Raw genomic sequence first — 23266 nt, 5'->3', positions numbered from 1 at the left:
AGGCAGTTTAACTGAGGCTGGAGTCAGAAAAAGTTCCATAGCCAGCTGTAGGAGACCTGGCACCAGCAGCAGTAGTGGTCCTAATGCTAACCGGTGCTGAAGTGTCTCAAAAGTCACTGATTTTGAGGGGGTAGGAACCGACATGTGAATATTGAGCTTTGCAGCTACCCTTACCAGGACCTCCTGGAAAGTGGTGATATCATCCATTAGTGAAATGCGAGGTGGTGGTGAATTGGATATCGTCAGTGAGTACAGAACCATAGAAGTGGAGGAGTGTAAGTGGTATTGTGATGAGATCTTGTGTAAGACCTGGATCTGGAGTGAGACCTCTGTGAGCGATGACGATAGTGTAAGCACCTGAAAGTATGACAGTGATGGCGAGATTGATGGCACGTCCTGGATCACGATCTGGTCCTCTGTAATGCAGCGTCCTCTGGTTGTGGTATTGGTGACGGTGTAAGTGGCGCTGTAGGTGGTGGTGGAGGACATGTCAGTAGTGGAAGAGGAGGTGGTGGAGGAAGAGGTGGTGGAGGAAGTGAGGACACTGAAGGAGTACTTGGTATGACAGTAAGTGAAGAGGGAGAGTATATTCTCGAATACTCAGAGTCTGTACATAAATAAATAAATACTGTGTGTTGGCAGCCGGGGGCCTTCTGGAGGAAGGCGGCATTGGTGCAGCTTGTGGCCTGCAACTGCAATCTCAGAGAAAAGAGCAGACTCCTGGCGGGCAGTCCAGGGAAATTTGGAACTGCAACAGAGGTGGGAAACAGAGAAGAACCAAGGCTAAGAGCTAGAACACCTGCCTCTGCTTCTGATTTCATGCCAACTGCTTGCATTCTGCCCGCCTTAAAGGTCTGAAGCCTGTTCACCTGTCTTGGTCCCCTGGAACTCTGGCTAGGCAATTGGGAGGCACAGGGCGGAGGTGGAGACATTAAAGCACACACGCAGTGCTAGAAAACCCTAAGGGGAGCTCAGAAAATGCAGGCAATCGCTCAAACTGGTCTCAGCATTAAGGTCTGGACTCAGGCTGTAAGGCCTGCAACAGGGCCGCTACAAAGTTGTTGTAGAGGACATTTATGGTCCTCTCTCAAGCAGGTAGGGTTGAGTCATCTGCTGACTGACATTCCGGGGGAACCAGCTGAGACTCTAGGGCTTTTGCCTTGCCCTGCTCGAACCTGTCTGTGGCTTCCTGTTGGCAGCAGCCAGAAGGCTTTGATCAGGCAGGAGAAGGGAGGAGGCCACACACGCACTACAAAAGCGCCTTGACAAGATCATGGTGTGCGGGGTGCGCCCGGGTGAAGACTGGGCCGTCTTCTCTGGTCATCGGCAGGAGGAGGCTGGGCTGGCCAAGTCTCTTGGTTGTTGTCTCTGAAGGTATACTTTAAAATTTTGAGTCTACATCTCTCTGACTTTTGATTGATCGCTTGTGACGGTGCTCCTTGTTTTGTACATTGGCTTACCCTACCCTTAGACTTCTGTTGACATCGGGAAAATGAAGATTATTGGTGGCGGAGCGGCTACTCCCCACATCAAAAGTACCTCAAATTGACCATATGTTGGAGCGTGCTGTAAGTGTTATCAGCAAGGAGGTTGTCCTTAGGGGTTGGTAATGCTCAGGATAGTGACACGGGCCCAACTTCTCCTTCCCTCATGGATCAATTATCCGAGCCCTTAGGGGTCATGCATGGCAACAATCTTTGTTCTATAGTGTTGTATCCTGTCTCCCCAAAGGCTCAGAGCCCCTTACCTGTAGAGACCATAGAATCTTCTGTAGCACCCCAAGGTAGACCCAAAGAGGTGCTCGCCATAATCAGCCCTGTAGTAACAATTTCAATATCAGAAGGGAGCCCTTTGGAACAACTTCTTCACAGAATGATGAACTGGGTGTCAGCCACCTTCTTCATTGTTTCTCCCCACCATACTATGCGCAACCTTCCAACGATATTCTGACAAACCTGATGGTTATTTTGAGTGGCTCAGTACATGACTTAAGTCAAACTTTCCCCTCTGATCTTGTGCCTGGATGCCTGGATATCAAATTAGCAAATACCTTGCTGTGCCCCTGTTCTTTTTTTTAGCTCGCAATGGAAAACCCAGCCGTCCTGCTGCTCCAACCCATGCAAGCTCGAGCTTGCACACAAAGAGGCCCCCATTCTAGCTTTAAGCTTAGCAGTGCCAGTAGGCACAATTTCTCGAAAGGAACCTTCACAGGAGGAAAGTACTAGTCTGAACCAACCCGCGAGCTGGATAGACGGGCCAGCACAAATCCTTTGCTGGTGTCCCGCTGGCTACAGAGACTGGGCCTTCTTGTATAGCATCCCCTGAACAAATATTGTCAAACGGCTCCTCCTCATCTTACAGGGTTGAAGTCAATCTCCAGCTGACGCATGTCCATATGTGGTTGTCCTTACCAGGGTTCCCGGTCTGCGAAGGAGTCAGAATAAAACCTATGAGGAGCTCTTCAATACATTTTTGGAATGGCTAGTGCTGCATAAAGACTTCCCAAGATAATATATGGTAGCTCCATCCTTATGGTGCGTAGATGTGCATGGATAGGCCCTGACTCTGGAGATCCAAAAGGGATTGTATAACCACAAATGTAAGATTTCCGTACTTAGCTCGTCATTTATTGTTTGGGCCTTATGCGCCATTTGTATCGAGAAGTGCTATTTCTTTGGGTTTCTTTTATAAACCACCAATATACCATCCTTGGAGCAGTGCAAACCTCTTAGGAGTGCCAATTAGCCAGCCCTGTGCAAGCCATGATTCCCACCATCTGCCCCTTCCTATTCATGCTGAATCATACGCAACTGGAATGCTGCCTGGGGACATCTTCTCAAGATCCATTAGTGGCACCACTGAGGCCCACTGTATATTTTACCATTTCCACAGCTAACAGATTCCATGTTCTCGCAAATATTGATTGACATTCCATTACAACTACTCCCCCAATATTTATTGGCACTACGCGAACCCCTGCTCCCCTTGTGGGTGAACCTGTTGGTTTTGATGCTGTTCGCATATAGGCTTTACTAAGTTGGAATGTTGCAGGCCTCAAAGGAAAAAAAGACAAACCACACTAACAGGCTTTTTTAAAAATATGATATTATTGCCTTGCAAGAGACTTGGGCAATTACTCCCAGTATGTTTGTGGTTATGCATATTATTATAGCCAACTATTTCCCTCCCCAGGAATAGGGCAATGGGAAGACTTGTAATCTGGGTTTATGTAAATTTAGATGTTGAAGTGACACCCATCGATTCCAGGTCTGCAGAGTTTCAAGTACTACTGACTCAGGACTGTCTTTCTCAATTTGCTTTTACTTAATTAATTTCTACAACAAGGGTTTTGCCAACCCTGTATGTGTGCACTGTTAAACAATCGCTCTTCAAACCCATGCGAGCTGGACAGGTGGATCCACCGGCGATTAAGGAGAGCCCTGTCCACCTCCGAGAGACATGCCCGTGGTCCGGTTTGCTTGACATGTATGTAAGTCCAGCTTTAAATCTAGGAAGGAGGCCCTACATAAACTGTATTGGGAAAGGTTGAAATCTGCTGCGGCAGGCAATGAAAGGCAAGATTTCTTTAGGATACTAAATAGAATTAGGTCTAAATGTACTCCTGGCAGTTCTCTGCTGCAATGTAACATTCTAGGCTCTGATTGGGCGGCACACTTCTTGGCCACTTACCATCTAGATGAGAATGCCAAGGTGGATAAATCTTTGTGCATAAAATTACGCAACACACCACCTGTAACAGCATTGCTGATGGAAGTTGATCTGGCCAACAGAGAACAGGCTGCAAAGTGCCTGGCCCAAGCGGGGTCCCAATTGACCTTGTAAAATGTAATGCCCCCCTTTGTTCCCTAAATATGCACACCCCTTGTTCTTGGAAATTTTCGATTATTGAGCCTATTTTTAAAAAGGGCGTCATTATGTCCCCCAAATGTGATAGGCAGATATTGCTATTAGACAGCACAGCCTAAGTTATTGGCAGGGTAATCTATAATTGCCTTGTTGCCTGGGCTAAGGGACATCATATTCTCTCCTGTTTCCAATTCGGGTTCCAACCAGGGCTGGGTATGGTACAGAAGTGCCTCAATCTGACTTTGACTGTCAATACGTACATCTGCGCAAGGTGCTGCCCTCTGTACCTGGCCTTTATGGACCTTTCAACAACTTTTGATACAGTCAATAGGGCCAAGCTGTGGTTGAGGCTAATGGATATGGGTGTAGAGGTGCTCCTGTTGAACTTTCTGGACAATTTGGACACAGACCTGAAAGCCAAAGTGTGCCTGAATCCAGTTGGTAAAATGCTTCCAGAGTTCAGTTTGAAATGAAATTTTGGCCCCCACTACTGTTTATTCTTTATATTAATGAGCTTTGCCCCTATCTGAGTTCTACCCCGATCGACACTCCCAGAGTCACCAGCATCCAGGTGCCCGCATTGTTATATGAGGATGATGTGGTCTTTGTGGTCCAGACTCCCAATGACTGGTGGGTGCTAGTGGACCGTTTTGTACAATTCATGGGTAGTCTTGACCTGGTTACAAATTATGGTAAATCTCAGGTTATGTCTTATGGACCAGGAAGCACCGACACCAGTGGGCTTGTCATTCAGGGTCAATTACCTGGATGCAGTTTTTAACCATTCGGGCTCTTGGCAGTCTCAGATGACCACCTCAAGCCTTAATCACAGTAGGATAGCCAGAGCCATTTTTAACCTTTCCAGAGCAAGGAAAAAAGAGACAATTGAACCCCTGGTAAAGGAGTATGATGCACAATGTGTCGCTGCTGCCACATATTGATCAGGGATTTGGGGTTAGCATAACAGCTTTGTTCTCTTAAAGAAAATGGCATATGCTGGAGGCTTTTGCAGCTACAGCCAACAACCTCCAGCTACATCACCCATGCAGGGTTAAATCAGCACTATGTTGAGGATAGAATCTGATTGGCATCATTAATAATGTGGATTAGTGCACAGGTTAATCCGAGAGTGCAACTTTCAAGATATTATCTTGGACTCTCTTAGTGTGGACAGAGGGCATGCCATTCCTTGGCTGAGTTACATCTTTAAAATGTTCAAGGCATTGGGGATGACTTCTTTGTATACGTCCCCCTTGAGTCTAAAGAAAGAAGATAATTTCTGGGTGAAAAGCCATTTCTAGGAATTTTTTGAGAACAGAAGGATGCAAACCGAGTTGGCGAAAGCACTGTGCAGGTTTATTATAGGTATTTCGTCACTGGGGAACCTGCTCTTTATCACTCCTTAGAACTCAACAATGGTAGAGGTCTCTACTTTTTCACCTTAGAGCCGGAACGGTTTGGCGGCTCTTGAGCTCTGTGAGTCAACTTGGAGCTTTTGGGGGACCAGTGCCGCCATGGTTTTGTGATAAGGCTTCTGCACACTTGCTTTTGTATTATATGTTTTTCTGCACTCATTTTAGCTATCTCCGTAGACAATTTCTGAAACACCTTTTAAAATCATTGGGTCTCCATAGATATAGAGAGAGACCCTGTTTCATATGCAATTATTAAATACTCCAGCTATCTGTTTTAGGGAGTGCTAATTTCTCAAAGCAGCAGATCGAACCAGGAAAAGCAGGGTGAGGTAATCATCTTGGTACAGTTATGTAATATTGATCCAATGTGCCTCCTTGTTCATTGAGTGTTTTTGTACCTTAATTGTAGTTCTAGATTTAATTTTTTCTCACTATGCACTTTATATGATCACTGCTGATTCTTTGTATTCAACTAAGCCTTTTAACACATTTTTGGACAGTTTGAATATTTAAGGCATCCATTCTCAAAGTATATATGTCATAGTTGCACTTTGCTGTTTTTATATTCCTAGTACATGGCTGTGTTTTACTGATGGCCTGATACAGCCCATTAAAGATTTTGAATGAATGAAATACGTCTTCTGTCTCCTGTGTTGTCCTCGACATCAACAGGCTCCTCGACATCGACCATCATTGATGCCTCGACAACGATCTGCTCCTTGGTGACTTTTGACGGCGCATCAACATACTCCTTGACGGCTACCTTTGTTGGCGCCTCGCCATCAAACCACTTCTCCCTGACGTCAATACACTCCTCGATGTTGAGCCAGGGCTGTGCATCAACAGTGTTTGAGTCTTTGATGTCGACAATCTTGTCTACGATGACCTTTGTTGCGACGTCGAACCAGCTGTTGACAGATAACATGTAGGTACCACACCTCACCTCGACCCTCTGGATGTCGACTGAGACTGATGACGTGTTTGCGCTGAAGTCTTCTTTCTGGACTTTCCACGTCCTTAGGAGACAGAAGTTAGAGCCCAGGTAGAGGACAGACCCTCTCCTCGCCCTGCGGTCCCACCTTCAGATAGTGTCTGCTGTTTTCACCGTTCCTCAGTGGCATGGAGGTGGATTTCCCCTCTGTCCCTCAGGGTGAGCTTTGAAAAGTTCTTGCAGAGGTGACAAGGCTCAAGAACATGACTCGCTGGAAGGCAGATGATGCAGACATCATGCAGGACTGTTTTGGGCATTTGTCAAACAAAGATGGCATTTTATTTAACTATATACCGTACTTTTATGTCAGGGAAATTCAGAAAAAGTCAGGGAGAGATTAAAGTTGTTGAATGTAATAGCTGTCAACAAAGTCTACTGGAGGATTTTGTGGGAAAAACCTAAAAGAGACAAGCTCAATGTTCCAGGATCCTGTCAGCAGGAGCCGGAAAAAAAAACTGAAGCAACTGTCACTTGCTGAGCATGATGGGATACTGGTGATCCCTACGTTCTTAAAGGCACTGTCTATATTTTTAACTCACATAATGACAGCCCATGGGCTACACTTTCCTGCTTTCCTTTATCTCCATACTCTACCAGAAAAGAGTTTGTGAAAGAGATTTATCTTGTTTTACAACAACATCATGATTAAATTATACACACACAATTCTCCTGGCCCCTTTTTTTATTTATTTTTTTAAGAACAAGATGAAGAATTGGGCTGTTGTAGCCTGTTCCAATAGGTGGCATAATGTTTTTTTTCTCTTAAGTGACTCTGCAGGCCTTCCTGAAGAAAGACGAACACCTAAACCTAAGAAGATATATTATTAAAATGTGCTCCGGGATCCCTGCATGTGGGTGCAACTATTCAGTGCTTATGACTATCAATGGTGATCCCCTAAGAGAGAATTCTGCCTTAGAGAGAATCCTCTTTTATAAAGAATTTACTTTTAAAAAGCAACACATCTTATGATACATTGCATTTCGTTGTCAAATCCAGTTTAATGTGAAATCATTTTTAGAAGGTTAGCTATTCAAATGTTAATTCAATTTGCACAAATTCCTTTACATTCAATTTCACTTTCAGGTTTAATTTCCAGTGTACCATAAATTTGCTTTTTGTAATGATTTCTTTATGGAGTCAACTTTTGTTTGGACTGATTTCTTTTTTAAGAAACTCAAATTAAGAGTGAAGTCACTTCTAGAACAAATACGTTGATGAGCGAGAAATGTCCCACTCCTACCAAAGGATGGCTCAATGGGTGATGAAAGAAATGACTGTATATAACAACCACTAAGGCGGTCATTCTGACTGCGGTTACCGCGAATGACCGCACCGCGGTCAAAAGACTGCGGCGGTCATTCCAACTTTCCCGCTGGGCCGGCGGGCGACTGCCAAAAGGCCGTCCGCCGGCCCAGCGGGAAAGCCCCTGCAACGAGGAAGCCGGCTCCGAATGGAGCCGGCGGAGTTGCAGGGGTGCGACGGGTGCAGTGGCACCCGTCGCGATTTTCACTGTCTGCAAAGCAGACAGTGAAAATCTTTGTGGGGCCCTGTTAGGGGGCCCCTGCACTGCCCATGCCAGTGGCATGGGCAGTGCAGGGGCCCCCAGGGGCCCCACGGCACCCGTTCCTGCCATCCTGGTTCTGGCGGTGGACACCGCCAGAAACAGGCTGGAGGGAAGGGGGTCGGAATCCCCATGGCGGTGCTGCAAGCAGATCCGCCATGGCGGATTCCCTGGGCCAGGGGAAAACCGTCCGGAAACCGCCGGTTCCCCTTTTCTGAGCCTGTTGGCGGTGCTTCCGCCGCCCTCCGCCATGGCGGTCATGGACCGCCAGGGTCGGAATGACCCCCTAAATCTTAAACCAATGAATACAGGTTGCGTGTCCGGTATGTTTGTGGAAGTGCTATATTTATTTAGTAAATCCTAGTCTTGCATACCTCTTTACCTTGCTGTGTGATGTCCGTAGTGCTGAGAAATGAGGAGGTTCTGTCAGTAAGCTTGATATAATCTATGTAAACTTTTAGAGCCATTGCGAACAGCACTGTGTTGTAGCACACCCTTTTAAGTGAGCAGTGATTATTACAGAAAGTGGGTTTTTGAGGATGGGTAAATTCATCAGTCTTGCAATGTGTCAAGGGAGAGCATTGCTGTAGCGCTAACATCTTAATACAAAAACAAAGGTCAATAAACAAAATGGTAGCTCCAACCCCCAAATCTATAAGGAATTTGGCTTAAGGAAGGAGGGCAAACTTAACAAGCTTGTCATTTGCTCATGGCAGGGGCTCTGAAGGGGATCAAATATTTGGTTAGCTCTTACCACAGAAACAAAGGACACACTTAGAAGACTCACTTGATTGACCAGTGGTTGGGGGGTACGGCACATGTTGTGGGAGGTACACTGCGATAGGCAGGCACTTGGCAGGGTTTCCTTCTGCGGCTTCTGCTCCTGTTACAAAAACAATAGCCAGGATCAAAGTAAAAAATAAATACCTATATCGGTTATTTGCTCTATTTATATTAATGAATGTGATTAGAGTGGGGATGAAACCAGTTAGTAAAATTCCTTTGTTAACAAATTAAACAGTCCACAATCCCTTCCTCATCATCATATCAGTTTTATAGTCTATGTTACTTCTAGAACAACTGTTCAACAAAAGCAATTCAGAACCACGCTGAAGCATAAAAAATCGAAAGTAATATGGTTTCACAAGTAAGATACTTAGCATCTGTAATTTTCACTCCTGAAACAAAGAGCAAATCAGTCTTAAACCTCGTCCCCATGGGAACAGTTCTGTTTGAAAATGCCAAGCCATATCTATCCTGGACCGAAAACAAGCATCTAAGCATCTTGGGACCAGTTTTGGGGTAACACCCCTTATCAGCCAAGCTAGCTCGAATCCAGGGGCGCAGCGAGCAAGGGACCACGTCTTGGCATACCCTAGCCACTTAGAGCGCACATAGAAAAACCAAAACATAAAATGATGGGCAGAGTTCTGAAACTTTTCAAACACTCAACTTCAGTCATAGATCTGGGTTTAATCCATCGTTATTTTGCTCGCCACGTCAACCCAGTTTGGAGCCAACCAAGTGCAAATCAATCTTGACCATGTGGGAACAGTCCAGCCCAAACTACTAATTCAGGTCCTCCCTGAACCAGAAACAAACATTCTGGGACCGGTTTTGGGGTATCACCCCACATCAGCAGGGCTAGCTTGAATCCAGTGGGACAGAAAGCAAGGGAAACACATCTGGGCAGACCCTGGACACTTATGGCAACATTTGCATCACTTAAAGATGAGAGACAGATTGCTGACACTTTTCAAACACTCACCTCCAGTCACAGATCTGGGTTTAATCCATTGTTGTTTTGTTCGCCACGTCACCCCAGTTTGGACCCAGACATAGGCAAACCAGTATTAAACCTGCTCGCCCATGGGAAGAGGCCAGTCCAAAACCTCGTGTGATGCTATTTAGATTTAGCCATCATTTAACTATTGACTCCATTTTGTACGAGTGATTCCATTTTGTGCCCTGCTGCAGTTGCAGAGCAGTGCAGGTCAGGTGTTTTTCCACACAGAACTCGTTTTCCACACAGAACCTATTTTTCCCTCAAGGAGAACAGGGTCAGACAGTGCTGGAACATATTACGGGGGATTCAGACTCACAAGGTTGAGACTGTCTTATCAGAGAAATGTACAGCTCTGCGTCAAAACAAGCATGGGGGCCTGGACAATTCTTTTGTGTGTTTCCAACGCAAACAAAGTACAGCCAGTATTTAAATTCAGAAAAGAGGGGAGGGGTTTCTAGAATTCTCTCCTCACAGTTGTTTTAAGGTGTAAAAGACAGGAACTCACCTATGGAGCGGACGCACTACCCAGGATCTCTTGATCTCAATCCGAGGTCTCATGCCTTTGTATTCGCTTGTTTGCAGAAAGTGCCAATATAAAAAGGCAGAGAGCTTACCACTTTAGGGTGCAGAGGTTGGATCCTCTCATGTGCTTATTGTAAAACGCACGAGAAATGTGTTCAGTTAGAACAGGAACATGAACAGATGGAAAAACAGCTAGTGGAAGCGAAGAATACTTCCATAACGTTATCATGTCAGAATACACGGTTACAGGATAAATTAGACATTTATCAAACCATGGCTGAGAGAGCCGCGGTGCGCATGGTGCAGTATAAATACAAGAAAAGGAGAAGAAGAGTTAATAAGAAAAAGGTTCATTAAGCTACTGCCAAAGCAGGGATAGACTAGATCCCGGAGGAGTGGGATGGTAATATCTGTTTTTCCTCTGAGTTTTCAGACTATGGGGAAAAGTGTTGTCAATATAGCAGTCAGGGTGAGCCAGATGAGCAGAAAGTAGTTTGCACCCAGACCATATTTAGGTGGAAAATACAAGGCACCCCACAAAATTTGGGGGGCGGGGTGTAGATGCACTACCTAGAAGATTATTCTCAGCAGGAAATTAACAATATTATGGATAGGTTTAGTCAAAAACTTGGGGAACTGTTGCTTACATGGATGGTGCGATTTTATGACACAGGAGCTTCTAGAGTGGTGTTGGATGTGGGAGATGCAAGGAAGTTCTGTACCCTTAGCACTGACCCCATTATACACGAGCAATTAAGGGGTTATGAAGATGACCGAGCAACTAATTTGTTGCAATTAGTGGTTATATGGTGTAATCCCAAATATCATACGGAGTCAGACTGGACAGCAAATGATAAGTCCTGGTACACATTCAGAGATGCTATGCAGAGAATCAAAGAAGAAAGTATGAAAACTGCAGTCCTTTCGAATGAGACTCACAATTTGTTGGGTGCACCACTGACAGTGTCAATGTGAAACAAAATAATTAGGCTAGCTCCCTGTAAGGAAATGCCTCCTTGGCATGGTTACCCCCTAATGTTTTGCCTTTGCTGATGCTAAGTTTTGATTCAAAGTGTGCTGGGACCTTGCTAACCAGGCCCCAAAACCAGTGTACTTTCCCTAAACTGTACCTTTGTCTCCCCAATCAGCACAGCCCTGGCACTCAGATAAGTCCCTTGTAACTGGTACCCCTGGTAACAAGGACCCTGATGCCAGGGAAAGTCTCTAAGGGCTGCAGCATGTCTTATGCCACCCTGGGGACCCCTCACTCAGCACATTCACACTGCCTCACAGCTTGTGTGTGCTGGTGGGGAGAAAAAGACTAAGTCGACATGGCACTCCCCTCAGAGTGCCATGCCAAACTCACATTGCCTGTGGCATAGGTAAGTCACCCCTCTAGCAGGCCTTACAGCCCTATGGCAGGGTGCACATACCACAGGTGAGGGCATATGTGCATGAGCACTATGCCCCCTACAGTATCTAAGCAAAACCTTAGACACTGTAAGTGCAGGGTAGCCATAAGAGTATATGGTCTGGGAGTTTGTCAAACACAAACTCCACAGTTCCATTATGGCTACACTCAAAGGCTCACCCCTTGTGTTACAGCACCCCAGGGCATCCCAGCTAGTGGAGATGCCTGCCCCTCCGCCCACTGCCCCCACTTTTGGCGGCAAGGCTGGAGGAGATAATGAGAAAAACAAGGAGGAGTCACCCACCAGTCAGGACAGCCCCTGAGGTGTCCTGAGCTGAGGTGACCCCTGCCTTTAGAAATCCTCCATCTTAGTTTTGGAGGATTCCCCTAATAGGATTAGGGATGTGCCCCCCTCCCCACAGGGAGGAGGCACAAAGAGGGTGTAGCCACCCTCAAGGAAAGAAGCCATTGGCTACTGCCCTCCCAGACCTAAACACGCCCCTATATTCAGTGGCTCCCCAGATCTCAGGAAATCAGATTCCTGCAACCTGAAGAAACAAGAAGGACTGCTGACCTACAAGCCTGCAGAGAAGGAGGAAGACGACAACAGCTTTGGCCCCAGCCCTACTGGCCTGCCTCCAACTTCAAAAACCTGCAACCACCGACGCATCCGACAGGGACCATCGACCTCTGAAGCCTCAGAGGACTGCCCTGGACTACAGGACCAAGGAACTCCCATGAGCAGCGGCCCTGCTCAAAACCAGCTACTTCTTTACAACAAAGAAGCAACTTCCAAAGACTGCATGTTTCCCGCCAGAAGCGTCAGACTTCACACTCTGCACCCGACACCCCCGGCTTGAGATCCAGAGAACAAACACCACAGGGAGGACTCCCCGGCAACTGCGAGCCCGTGTGTAGCCAGAGACTACCCCCCTGAGCTCCCACAGCAACGCCTGCAGAGAGAATCCAGAGGCTCCCCCTGACCATGACTCCCTGTAACAAGGGACCCGAATGCCTGGAACCAGCACTGCACCCGCAGCCCCCAGGACCTGAAGGAACTGAACCTCAGCGCAGGAGTAACCCCCAGGCGACCCTCTGCCTAGCCCAGGTAGTGGCTGTCCCGAGAAGCCCGCCCTGTTCCTGCCTGCACCGCTAGAGTGACCCCTGGGTCGCTCCATTGAAACCAATACAAAACCAGACGCCTGCCTGGCACACTGCACCCGGCCGCCCCTGTGCCACTGAGGGTGTGTTTTGTGTGCCTACTTGTGTCCCCCCCAGTGCTCTACCAAATCCCCCTGGTCTGCCCCCCGAGAACACAGGCACTTACCTGCTGGCAGACTGGAACCAGAGCACCCCTGTTCTCCATAGGAGCCTATGTGTTTTGGGCACCTCTTTGACCTCTGCACCTGACCGGCCCTGAGCTGCTGGTGTGGTAACTTTGGGGTTGCCTTGAACCCCCAACAGTGGGCTGTCTATGCCCCAGAACTGAGACTTGTAAGTGTTTTACTTACCTCACAAACTGACCTTTACTTATCTCCCCCAGGAACTGTTGACTTTGCACTGTTTCCACTCTGAAAATAGCTTATTGCCATTTTTACAAAGACTGTATATGATATTGCTTTTATTCAAAGTTCCTAAAGTATCAAAGTGAAGTACCTTTCATTTAAAGTGTTTACTGCAAATCTTGAACCTGTGGTTCTTAAAATAAACTAAGAAAATATATTTTTCTATATAAAAACCTATTGGCCTGGAGTAAGTCTTTGAGTGTGTGTTCCTCATTTATTGCCTGTATGTGTACAACAAATGCTTAACACGACCCTCTGATAAGCCTACTGCTCGACCACACTACCACAAAATAGAGCATTAGAATTATCTAATTTTGCCACTATCTTACCTCTAAAGGGAACCCTTGGACTCTGTGCACACTATTTCTTACTTTGAAATAGTATATACAGAGGCAACTTCCTACACTCCCCTAGCTTACAAGCAGGCGATAATGACTCTGCTAATTAACCAGACAGGACACTTACTGAAAGATGTACTTGAGGCAGGCAGCGAGTTGGGAGAATGGCTAAAGCCTGAAAGAGCCTCTCAATCCGAGTGTTGTACCGTCAATAACAGGGTACCTAGGAGAGATATGTTTATGGCATTGTTGAATGATGGTGTCAAGAAAGAACTTATAGTATAGATGGAATAGATACCAAGAGTCTGTGGGAAAAGTACTGAAAGTGAGGGCTAGACAGAAAGGAGGGGAGCAGGAAGGAGAATAAGCAGGATAATAAGCAGATGAGTCACGGCAAGTCATAAGTTAAGGAGCAGGGACGTGGAATTCGCCCAATGCCCAGGACATATTGTTTGGGGTCAAGGGCAACAAGTTATCATGTTTATTTTGTCCTTGGGACAAGCAGGCCCAACACCCTGCAGCACAAACCCTGTGGCTACCAGTTTACAGAGAAAGGAACTGTCTGCAGTTGAGCTAATGTGCGTCCATATGTTAATGCTGTTCAAACGTGTATTTATGGTTCATTAATGAAAAGCCTTCATTAGGGTAAGCGCTGAAGATAAACATTTTAAGGTCACACTGCATTACTGACAGTGGTTCCAGAAAAGAAAAAGTGTACACACTCTGATTAAATGTAAATGTTTGCAGGAGCTTGTAAGTAAGAGGGATGATTACTTGCTTTCAAAATAACATGTTCAGAAAAAAATCCAAGTAGAAAAAAAAAGTTTTGCAATTAAGAAATGCATACTAGTTTTGGCAAAAAAGATTCCTAATGGAAAATCAGTGTTCCTGTTTTCAACAAGGTTATGGGAAGCATGAAGCACAAGCACTGGCAAAGCCAACCAATCCTTCATTTTTTTTGCGAGCCTTTTTGTTTCGTCAATGTGTATCTTGTTTTGACATGGCTTTTGTAATGCTTTGTTGTTGTGGAAGCTGCCAGGCCATCACCATTTTAACAAGCACAAGCAAAAAGTTAAAAACGTTTTTGTCTCAAAAAGGACACATTGCCACCAGTGGGGTAACAAAGGCCCTGCAGCCCCCCTCCAGGAGGTCCCCTCAGCACAACACCTGCCCTCAGTGAGTCTGGAGGGGGGGATGGGCCTCCATTTTCATTACACCACTGATAGCCACAGTAGTTCCTGGCACTGAACAAAACTACTTTGTATGCCAATATGTTCCTTGTGGGAGAGCAGAATGCGATCACTCACAGTAAAGCCAGCCGACAGAGAAGTAGAAACTGATAACACTAGGCCTAATTAGGGACCCAATTCTTAAAGAAGGTCACAAAAGTGCATCCATGGTATATGTCTTTGAGTTAGTGGCTTTCATTAACTCAAAAGAACTTACAAATGTAGACCAGGAAATCGTACTCCTAGAAAATATAAATGAACTGTATTTTAGCATGAGAAAATATGCATAGATTTGCTCATGTGAAAATCTATTGAGAGTTTACAAGTTCACTTACCCTCCAACCACTTTTTTCCCCAAACCTGGAAGAACATCTCCTTCCACCACTGTCAGTAGTAAATTTCCAACCTTTCTCATTATGGAAAAAGATTAGAGAAGAGCTGGTGAAAATCCTGAAAATATGCAAGTTAGAAGGTTTGCAGACTCAAAGGAATTTCAGCCCTGGAACTATTGCTTACTACTTCATCCAGCCCCAGTATGTAGATCTGCGGAAAGGTGGCAAAATAAGGAAAGTGCTATAGTAGGGATTGAAACTGCAAGTATTCAAGACCTACTATAGAAGTAGCCCTGGCATAATCAGAGAGGCTATTATCAGAGCTCTTACGTAATAAGATTGCTGCCATAATTTGTCGCCACACTACATGGTACCAAGGGGACAAGTAGATTTTTTTTTTTTTACAGGACATGTAGACTTAAGAAGCAACCTGTCCCATGGAAAAGTAGATATTTTATTAAAATCTACACCCCTGAAGGAGGGAGACCCTGATTGGTTGACTGAACTCAATGGGGGGAAAGGGGGATTGCCTCGCAAATATAACAACATATATCCAGATTTGACCTGTATGCAAGTCACCAAGGTAGAATCAGATTAGGAAATAGGCCAAGGTCCGGTACAGGGATGGGCTCACAAGGATAATAGACTCCATGTTGACTTCAAACTTTATTGGAAAAACAGGAATGTCCAGAAGGTGCGGGCCCTCATGGACACTGCAGTGGAGGCCTCTTTGATATCTGGAAATCCTAACAAGTTTAAAGAACAGCGTTACACCATTACAGGGCTAGGTGGAGAAGAATCCCCTGTTGTGCAAACCAATGTTCACATGAAAATAGGGAGAATGCCAAAACGAGAATACAGTGTCTCTTGATAGAACCCTTCTTTGAATATATTTTCGGGACTGATACTCTAAAGGATAAGACTTTATATTTGGAAGATGGGTGCTATAATTTCATGTCAAAGCGATACATCTCAGCTCCAGCAGTGAGTGTGGGTCATTTGAAAATACCTCCAGTGAAGGTTCCCCCAGTCACCAAGGTGGTTAATTTGAAGCAGTATTGAATCCCAGGAGGGCACGAGGAGAGAAGTAAGAGCATACAGGATATGGCAGGGGTGGTGGCCTCAGTCACCACTGCATGGAATAATCCTACAGGGCCTGTGTGCAAATCTGATTTGAGTTGATTACCATGAACCGAATAAACATACACCCCCTTTGACAGCCGTCGTTTCAGACACTTTGATTGAAAAGATACAGAGACATTAAGGAATCTGGTATGCAACCATTGATCTTGCCAACGCTTTCTTTTCTATACTATTGGCCCCGAGAATCAAGAGCAATTTTCTTTCTCGTGGTCAGGAGACATCTTAAATTCTTAAATTTGCCCATGTTGTATGTACATAACCCCACCATCTGTCACTGGATGGTGGCAGAACACCTTGCTCAAGTCCTGTCATTCCAGGGGTGCAGCTTTCTCATTACACTGATGATGTGATGGTGCAGGGAGAAAAACAAGAACAGGTGCAAACTCAGTTGGACAGGATTGCAGAACATTTGCAAAGCAAGGGGTAGGAAATAAATCCAGAAAAAGGTGCAAGGGCCCTCGCAAACCGTGAAATTTCTAGGATTTCAAGGGAATCAGGGACACAGGGAGATGTTACTGTGTTACCACAGGTAAGACAAAAGATACTGGAATTTGCCACATCCCGTAATATGCAGGAAACCCAGCGATTTATTGGATTGTTTGGCTTTTGGAGGCAGTAAATCCCTCACTGAAGTCAGATTTTGGCCCCTTTGTACAAAGTGACTCAAAAGAAACATGAGTTTGAATGTGGAGACCAGCAGCAGTGTGCGTTTGATTTGGCAAAGGAGGCAATTCAACATGCTTTAGACTTGTGCCCAGTACAGGAGGGAGGTATTGAGTCACATGTGACAGTTCATGGTCAATATGCAAATTGGAGCATGTAGCAAAAACAGGGAAGAAAAAGGGTGCCCCTAGATTTCTGGACCAGAGAGTTACCAGACGCTGGAGAGTGGTACACTCCCTTTAAAAAGCAGTTACTGGTGTGTTATTGCTCTTGTGGATGTTGAGCATGTGACAATAAGGCACAATGTGATTTTGAGGCCTAAGATCCAGTAATGCAGTGGGTCATGAGTTCACCCAAAACTCACCGAACAGGGCATGCACAAGAAGCATGTGTCATTAGGTGGAGATGGTACATACAGGACAGGTCTTGAGTGGGACAAGCGTGGAACAGATAGCACATGCCCCCGTGGAAGAGGAGGAGGTGTTGCAGGAGGTGCCAGAGGTAAAACAGTCCCCAGCGAAGTGGAGTGGGCCATTTGAGTCCTTGTCCCTGGAGGACAGGAAGCATGTATGGTTCACCGATGGTTCAGCCAAGTATGTGGGGGCCAAGAGACATTGGAAGGCAGTGTCATACAATCTAATAACAAAGTTGCTTTCTACTACTGGAGAAGGGAAGAGTAGTCAATATGCAGAATTGTACACTGTGTATCAAGCCTTAAAACAAGAATTACCTAGGAAACGTCATATTTATAATGATTCTTGGTCTACTGCCAATGGGATAGTACCTGGCTCCCCACGTGGCATGGACATAACTGGCAAATTAATTAGAAGGAGATGTGGGGCAAAGAATTGTGGCAGGAAATTTGGGAAATGTTACAGCAAAGTACTGTCAATGTATATTATGTAGACGTCCACTGTCCCACTGACTCAATAGAACAGTGGTTTATTTCCCTTACAGATGAAAAAGCTAAAATCTCGGAAGGAGAAGTGGCGACACAGGATTCTGACTTGGTGGGGATGGCTAAGTGGGCTCACCAAAAATGTAGACACCTGAGAGAGAAGGCCACTAACAAATGGGCAGAGATTAGGGGGCTGTACATTTCCCTGGATGTAATTAAAACAGTTATAATTCAGTGTGCTATTCGTCAACACACACAAGAGAGATGTGTCCCGCAAACTGTCATGGTCAGTTGGGGAGTGGAAAGTGGTCGGGAAGATATTGCAGATTGATTATATAGGACCAATGTCTATTAGTTGCGGCAGACAGTACACCTGCACAGTGGTAGATACTTACTCTAGCTATTTGATAGTGTTTCCATGTAAATGTGCTACTCAGTTCAATATGACTAAGACCCTAGATTGTTGATGTTGCACTATGGAGTTCCACTCCAGATCCAAAGTGATAACAGATCACATTTTAAAGGTAAGCTGGTGCAAGACTACTGTCCACAGCACAACATAGAGTGGATTTAAAATGTTCCAAATAAATGTCAAGCTGCAGGACTGATTGAGAGAGCCCACTGTAGCTTGTTGTGCATTTAGTACATCTACACAGTAGTGGTTAGTAAATGTATGAGGCGTAGACCAGGTTGCAGCCTTACATATTTCGCTCATAGGAATGTTTCCTAGAAAGGCCATTGTAGCACCTTTCTTTCTGGTTGAGTGTGCCTTTGGTGTAATAGGCAATTCTCTCTTGGCTTTAAGATAGCATGTTTGAATACATCTGACTATCCATCTAGCAATGCCTTGTTTAGAGATTGGATTTCCTATGTGTGGTTTTTGAAAAGCTATGAACAGTTGTTTTGTTTTCCTGATTAACTTTGTTCTGTCAATGTAGTACATTAGTGCTCTTTTGATGTCTAATGTATGTAGTGCCCTTTCAGCCACGGAATCTGGCTGTGGGAAGAACACTGGTAATTCTACTGTTTGATTTAAATGGAATGGTGAGATTACTTTTGGTAGAAATTTTGGATTTGTTCTTAGAACTATTTTATTTTTGTGTATTTGAATAAATGGTTCTTGTATGGTAAATGCCTGTATTTCACTTACTCTTCTGAGGGATGTGATTGCAATGAGAAATGCGACTTTCCACGTTAGGTATTGCATTTCACAGGAATGCATGGGTTCAAAAGGTGGACCCATGAGTCTTGTTAAGACGATGTTAAGGTTCCATGAAGGAACTGGTGGTGTTCTTGGTGGTATAATTCTTTTTAGCCCTTCCATGAATGCTTTAATAACTGGTATTCTAAATAGAGACGATGAATGAGTAGTTTGTAGGTAAGCAGATATTGCTGCGAGGTGTATTTTTATAGATGAAAAAGCGAGGTTTGCTTTTTGCAAATGTAGTAAGTATCCCACTATGTCCTTTGTAGAGGCATGCAATGGTTGGATTTGATTGGTATGGCAGTAGCAGACAAACCTTTTCCACTTAGATGCATAGCAGTGTCTAGTGGAAGCTTTTCTAGCTTGTTTTATGACCTCCATACATTCTTGTGTGAGGTCTAAGTGTCCGAATTCTAGGATTTCAGGAGCCAAATTGCTAGATTCAATGATGCTGGGTTTGGATGCCTGATCTGTTGTTTGTGTTGTGTTAACAGATCTGGTCTGTTGGGTAGTTTGACATGCGGTACTAGTGAAAGGTCTAGTAGAGTTGTATACCAAGGTTGTCTTGCCCATGTGGGTGCTATCAGTATGAGTTTGAGTTGGTTTTGACTCAATTTGTTTACTAGATATGGAAGGAGAGGGAGAGGGGGAAAAGCGTATGCAAATATCCCTGACCAACTCATCCATAGAGCATTGCCTTGTGATTCGCGGTGTGGGTACCTGGATGCGAAGTTTTGGCATTTTGCGTTTTCTTTTGTTGCGAACAAATCTATCTGGGGTGTTCCCCAAATTTGAAAGTAATTGTTCAGAACTTGGGGGTGAGTTTCCCATTCGTGGACTTGTTGGTGGTCTCGCGAAAGGTTGTCTGCTAGTTGGTTTTGGATCCCTGGAATAAATTGTGCTATTAGGCGAATGTGGTTGTGAATCGCCCACTGCCATATTTTTTGTGTTAGGAGACACAATTGTGTTGAGTGTGTTCCTCCTTGTTTGTTTAAATAATACATTGTTGTCATGTTGTCTGTTTTGACAAGAATGTATTTGTGTGTTATTATGGGTTGAAAGGCTTTTAACGCTAGAAATACTGCTAACAGTTCTAGGTAATTTATATGAAATTTTGTTTGGTGTACATCCCATTGTCCTTGAATGCTGTGGTGATTGAGGTGTGCTCCCCACCCTGTCATGGAAGCATCTGTTGTTATAACGTATTGAGGCACTGGGTCCTGAAATGTCTGCCCTTTGTTTAAATTGTTGCTGTTCCACCATAGAAGCGAGAGGTATGTTTGGCGGTCTACCAACACCAGATCTTGAAGTTGACCCTGTGCCTGTGACCATTGTGATGCTAGGCACTGTTGTAAGGGTCGCATGTGTAGTCTTGCGTTTGGGACAATGGCTATGCATGATGACATCATGCCTAGAAGTTTTAGCACAAATTTTGCTTGTATCTTTTGGTTTGGAAACATAGCACTTATTACCTTGTGGAATGCTTGCACTCTTTGTGGACTTGGAGTGGCAATTCCTTTTGATGTGTTGATGGTTGCCCCTAGATATTGTTGTGTCTGACACGGTTCGAGGTGTGACTTTGTATAGTTGATGGAGAAACCCAGTTTGTGAAGGGTTTGTATGACATATGTGGTGTCGTTTGTGCACTTTTTTACTGTGTTGGTCTTGATTAGCCAATCGTCTAGGTAAGGAAACACATGTATTTGTTGTCTCCTGATATGTGCTGCTACTACTGCTAGACATTTTGTGAATACTCTTGGTGCAGTTGTTATTCCGAATGGCAACACCTTGAATTGGTAATGTATTCCTTTGAATACGAACCTTAGGTACTTTCTGTGAGAAGGGTGTATCGGTATATGAAAGTACGCATCTTTTAGGTCTAATGTGGTCATGTAATCTTGCTGTTTGAGCAGTGGAATGATGTCTTGTAGTGTGACCATGTGAAAGTGGTCCGATATGATGTAGGTATTTAGTGTCCTGAGATCTAATATTGGTCTTAATGTTTTGTCTTTTTTTGGAATTAGAAAGTACAGGGAGTAAACTCCTGTGTTTTTTTGTTGTACTGGTACTAACTCTATTGCATCCTTTTGCAGTAGTGCTTGAACTTCTAGTCCTAAAAGTTCTAAATGTTGTGGTGACATTTTGCATGTTTTTGGAGGGATGTTTGGTGGGAATTTGTGGAATTCTATGCAATAGCCATGTTGGATTATTGCTAGTACCCAATTGTCTGTTGTAATCTGCTGCCAAGATTGGTAGAATTGGCTTAGTCTTCCCCCCACTGGTGTTGAGTGAAGGGGTTGTGTGACTTGAAAGTCACTGTTTAGGTGGAGGTGTTTTTGGAGTCTGGAATCTTCCCCTACTCCTTGGGAATTGACCCCCTCTATATCCCCTGAAACCTCCCCTTTGGAATGAACCCTGATATGGTGTGGTTCTTGTTTGTTGGCTGGTGGTGTCTGTGGGTTGGCCACGAAACCCCCCTCTAAATGGAGTTTTTCTAAAAGAGCCTCTGCTCTGCGGGGAGTAGAGTGCGCCCATGGCTTTGACCGTGTCTGTGTCCTTTTTAAGTTTTTCAATGGCTGTGTCCACTTCAGGGCCAAAAAGTTGTTTCTCGTTGAAGGGCATATCAAGGACAGCCTGCTGGATTTCAGGTTTGAACCCTGAAGTGCGGAGCCAAGCGTGTCTCCTTATGGTGACAGCAGTGTTGACTGTTCTCGCTGCAGTATCGGCTGCGTCCATTGAAGAGCGGATTTGATTGTTTGAGATCGTTTGTCCCTCTTCAACTATTTGCTGCGCCCTCTTTTGGTATTCTTGGGGAAGATGGTCTATGAGAAGTTGCATCTCATCCCAGTGTGCGCGGTCATATCGGGCTAGCAGCGCTTGAGAATTTGCGATGCGCCACTGGTTGGCTGCCTGTGATGCTACTCTTTTTCCTGCTGCATCAAATTTTCGGCTTTCTTTGTCCGGAGGTGGGGCGTCGCCAGATGTATGGGAATTTGCTCTTTTGCGAGCTGCCCCTACTACTACGGAGTCAGGTGGTAACTGCGAAGTAATAAACACTGGGTCTGTGGGTGGTGGTTTGTATTTCTTATCCACCCTTGGGGTGATGGCTCTTGATTTTACGGGCTCTTCAAAAATTTGTTTTGCGTGCCGTAACATCCCTGGTAGCATTGGGAGACATTGATATTGGCTATGTGTAGCCGAGAGGGTGTTAAATAAAAAATCATCCTCTATAGGGTCGGAATGCAGTTGGACATTGTGGAATTCTGCTGCCCTAGCCACCAGTTGCGAGTATGAGGTACTGTCCTCTGGCGGTGACGGCTTTGTGGGGTATGAATCGGGATCATTGTCCGGCACTGGGGTGTCGTATAGGTCCCAAGCGTCTTGATCCTGATTATCTTGACTTATAGTAGTTTGCGCTGGTGAGTGCATTTGTGGCGGAGTTTGTGCCGGCGATGCCTGTTGTGGTGGAGAGGGCGGAGGCGTGACTTTTTTAACCACTTTGGCTTGTGGTTGTGCGTCATCCTTGAGAACTCCGATCCTTCTTTTTCTCATTATAGGGGGAAGGGTTGATATCTTCCCTGTGTCTTGTTGGATATACAGTCTTTTTTGTGTGTAGTCTGATTCTACACTTTGGAGCTCTTGTCCAAATCTGTGCATCTGGCCACTTATTCCTTGTTCCTCTGTGTAGGAAGGAGGTGTGGAACTTTTCGGCGCCGAGAGAGAATCTTTTTTCGGCTTCAGCACCGACAGATTTTTTGTGGCTTTCGGCAGTGTGTCTCGGTGCCGATGTTTTTCGGTGCCGGCATCTTGTTTTTGCCTTTCGGAGCCGCTATCTCGGCTCCGAGGTTGCTCCATGGCGGTCCCTCGACCGGAGTCGGGTGTCTTCGCTATGGGCGTGCCCTTTTTCGGTGCCTTCGACGGCTCGCCGGTTTTATGGGTCGAGCCATGGCCTGTTGGCAGTGGCGTCCCCTGGGCTTTTGTCTTCTCGATGGTTTTTATTTTCGACGTCTTACTCACTGTTTGTTGTCGTTGTTCGACGTCGGAGTCTCCGGATTCTGATTCCGGAACCGAGAATGTTTCCTCTTCGTCGTCGAAACGTTGTTTTGTCGGCGTGGACGCCATTTGCAGACGCCTGGCTCTTCGGTCCCGGAGTGTTTTTCTGGACCGGAAGGCTCGACAGGCCTCACAGGTATCCTCCTTGTGCTCGGGGGACAAGCACAAGTTACAGACCAAGTGCTGATCTGTATAAGGATACTTACTGTGACATTTTGGGCAGAAACGGAACGGGGTCCGTTCCATCGGCTTCGATGTCGCACGCGGTCGGGCCGACCAGGCCCCGA

The 23266-nt window shown here is 45.3% G+C and overlaps 1 protein-coding gene across 13 annotated transcripts in view; it reads right to left on the bottom strand.

Annotated features, from left to right (window-relative positions):
* Positions 1-23266, bottom strand: part of LOC138261643 (uncharacterized) — a 1036964-nt gene that overhangs the window by 880732 nt on the left and 132966 nt on the right. For all 13 annotated transcript variants that reach the window (XM_069210793.1, XM_069210797.1, XM_069210802.1 and 10 more), the window contains one exon: positions 8623-8718. In XM_069210793.1, coding sequence (XP_069066894.1) covers positions 8623-8718 — 96 coding nt within the window. The remainder of the gene's footprint in view (positions 1-8622; positions 8719-23266) is intronic.

The sequence above is a fragment of the Pleurodeles waltl genome, chromosome 10 (genome assembly GCF_031143425.1).
Source record: "Pleurodeles waltl isolate 20211129_DDA chromosome 10, aPleWal1.hap1.20221129, whole genome shotgun sequence".
NCBI lineage: Eukaryota > Metazoa > Chordata > Amphibia > Caudata > Salamandridae > Pleurodeles > Pleurodeles waltl.
This window is presented reverse-complemented; position numbering and strand designations above follow the sequence as displayed.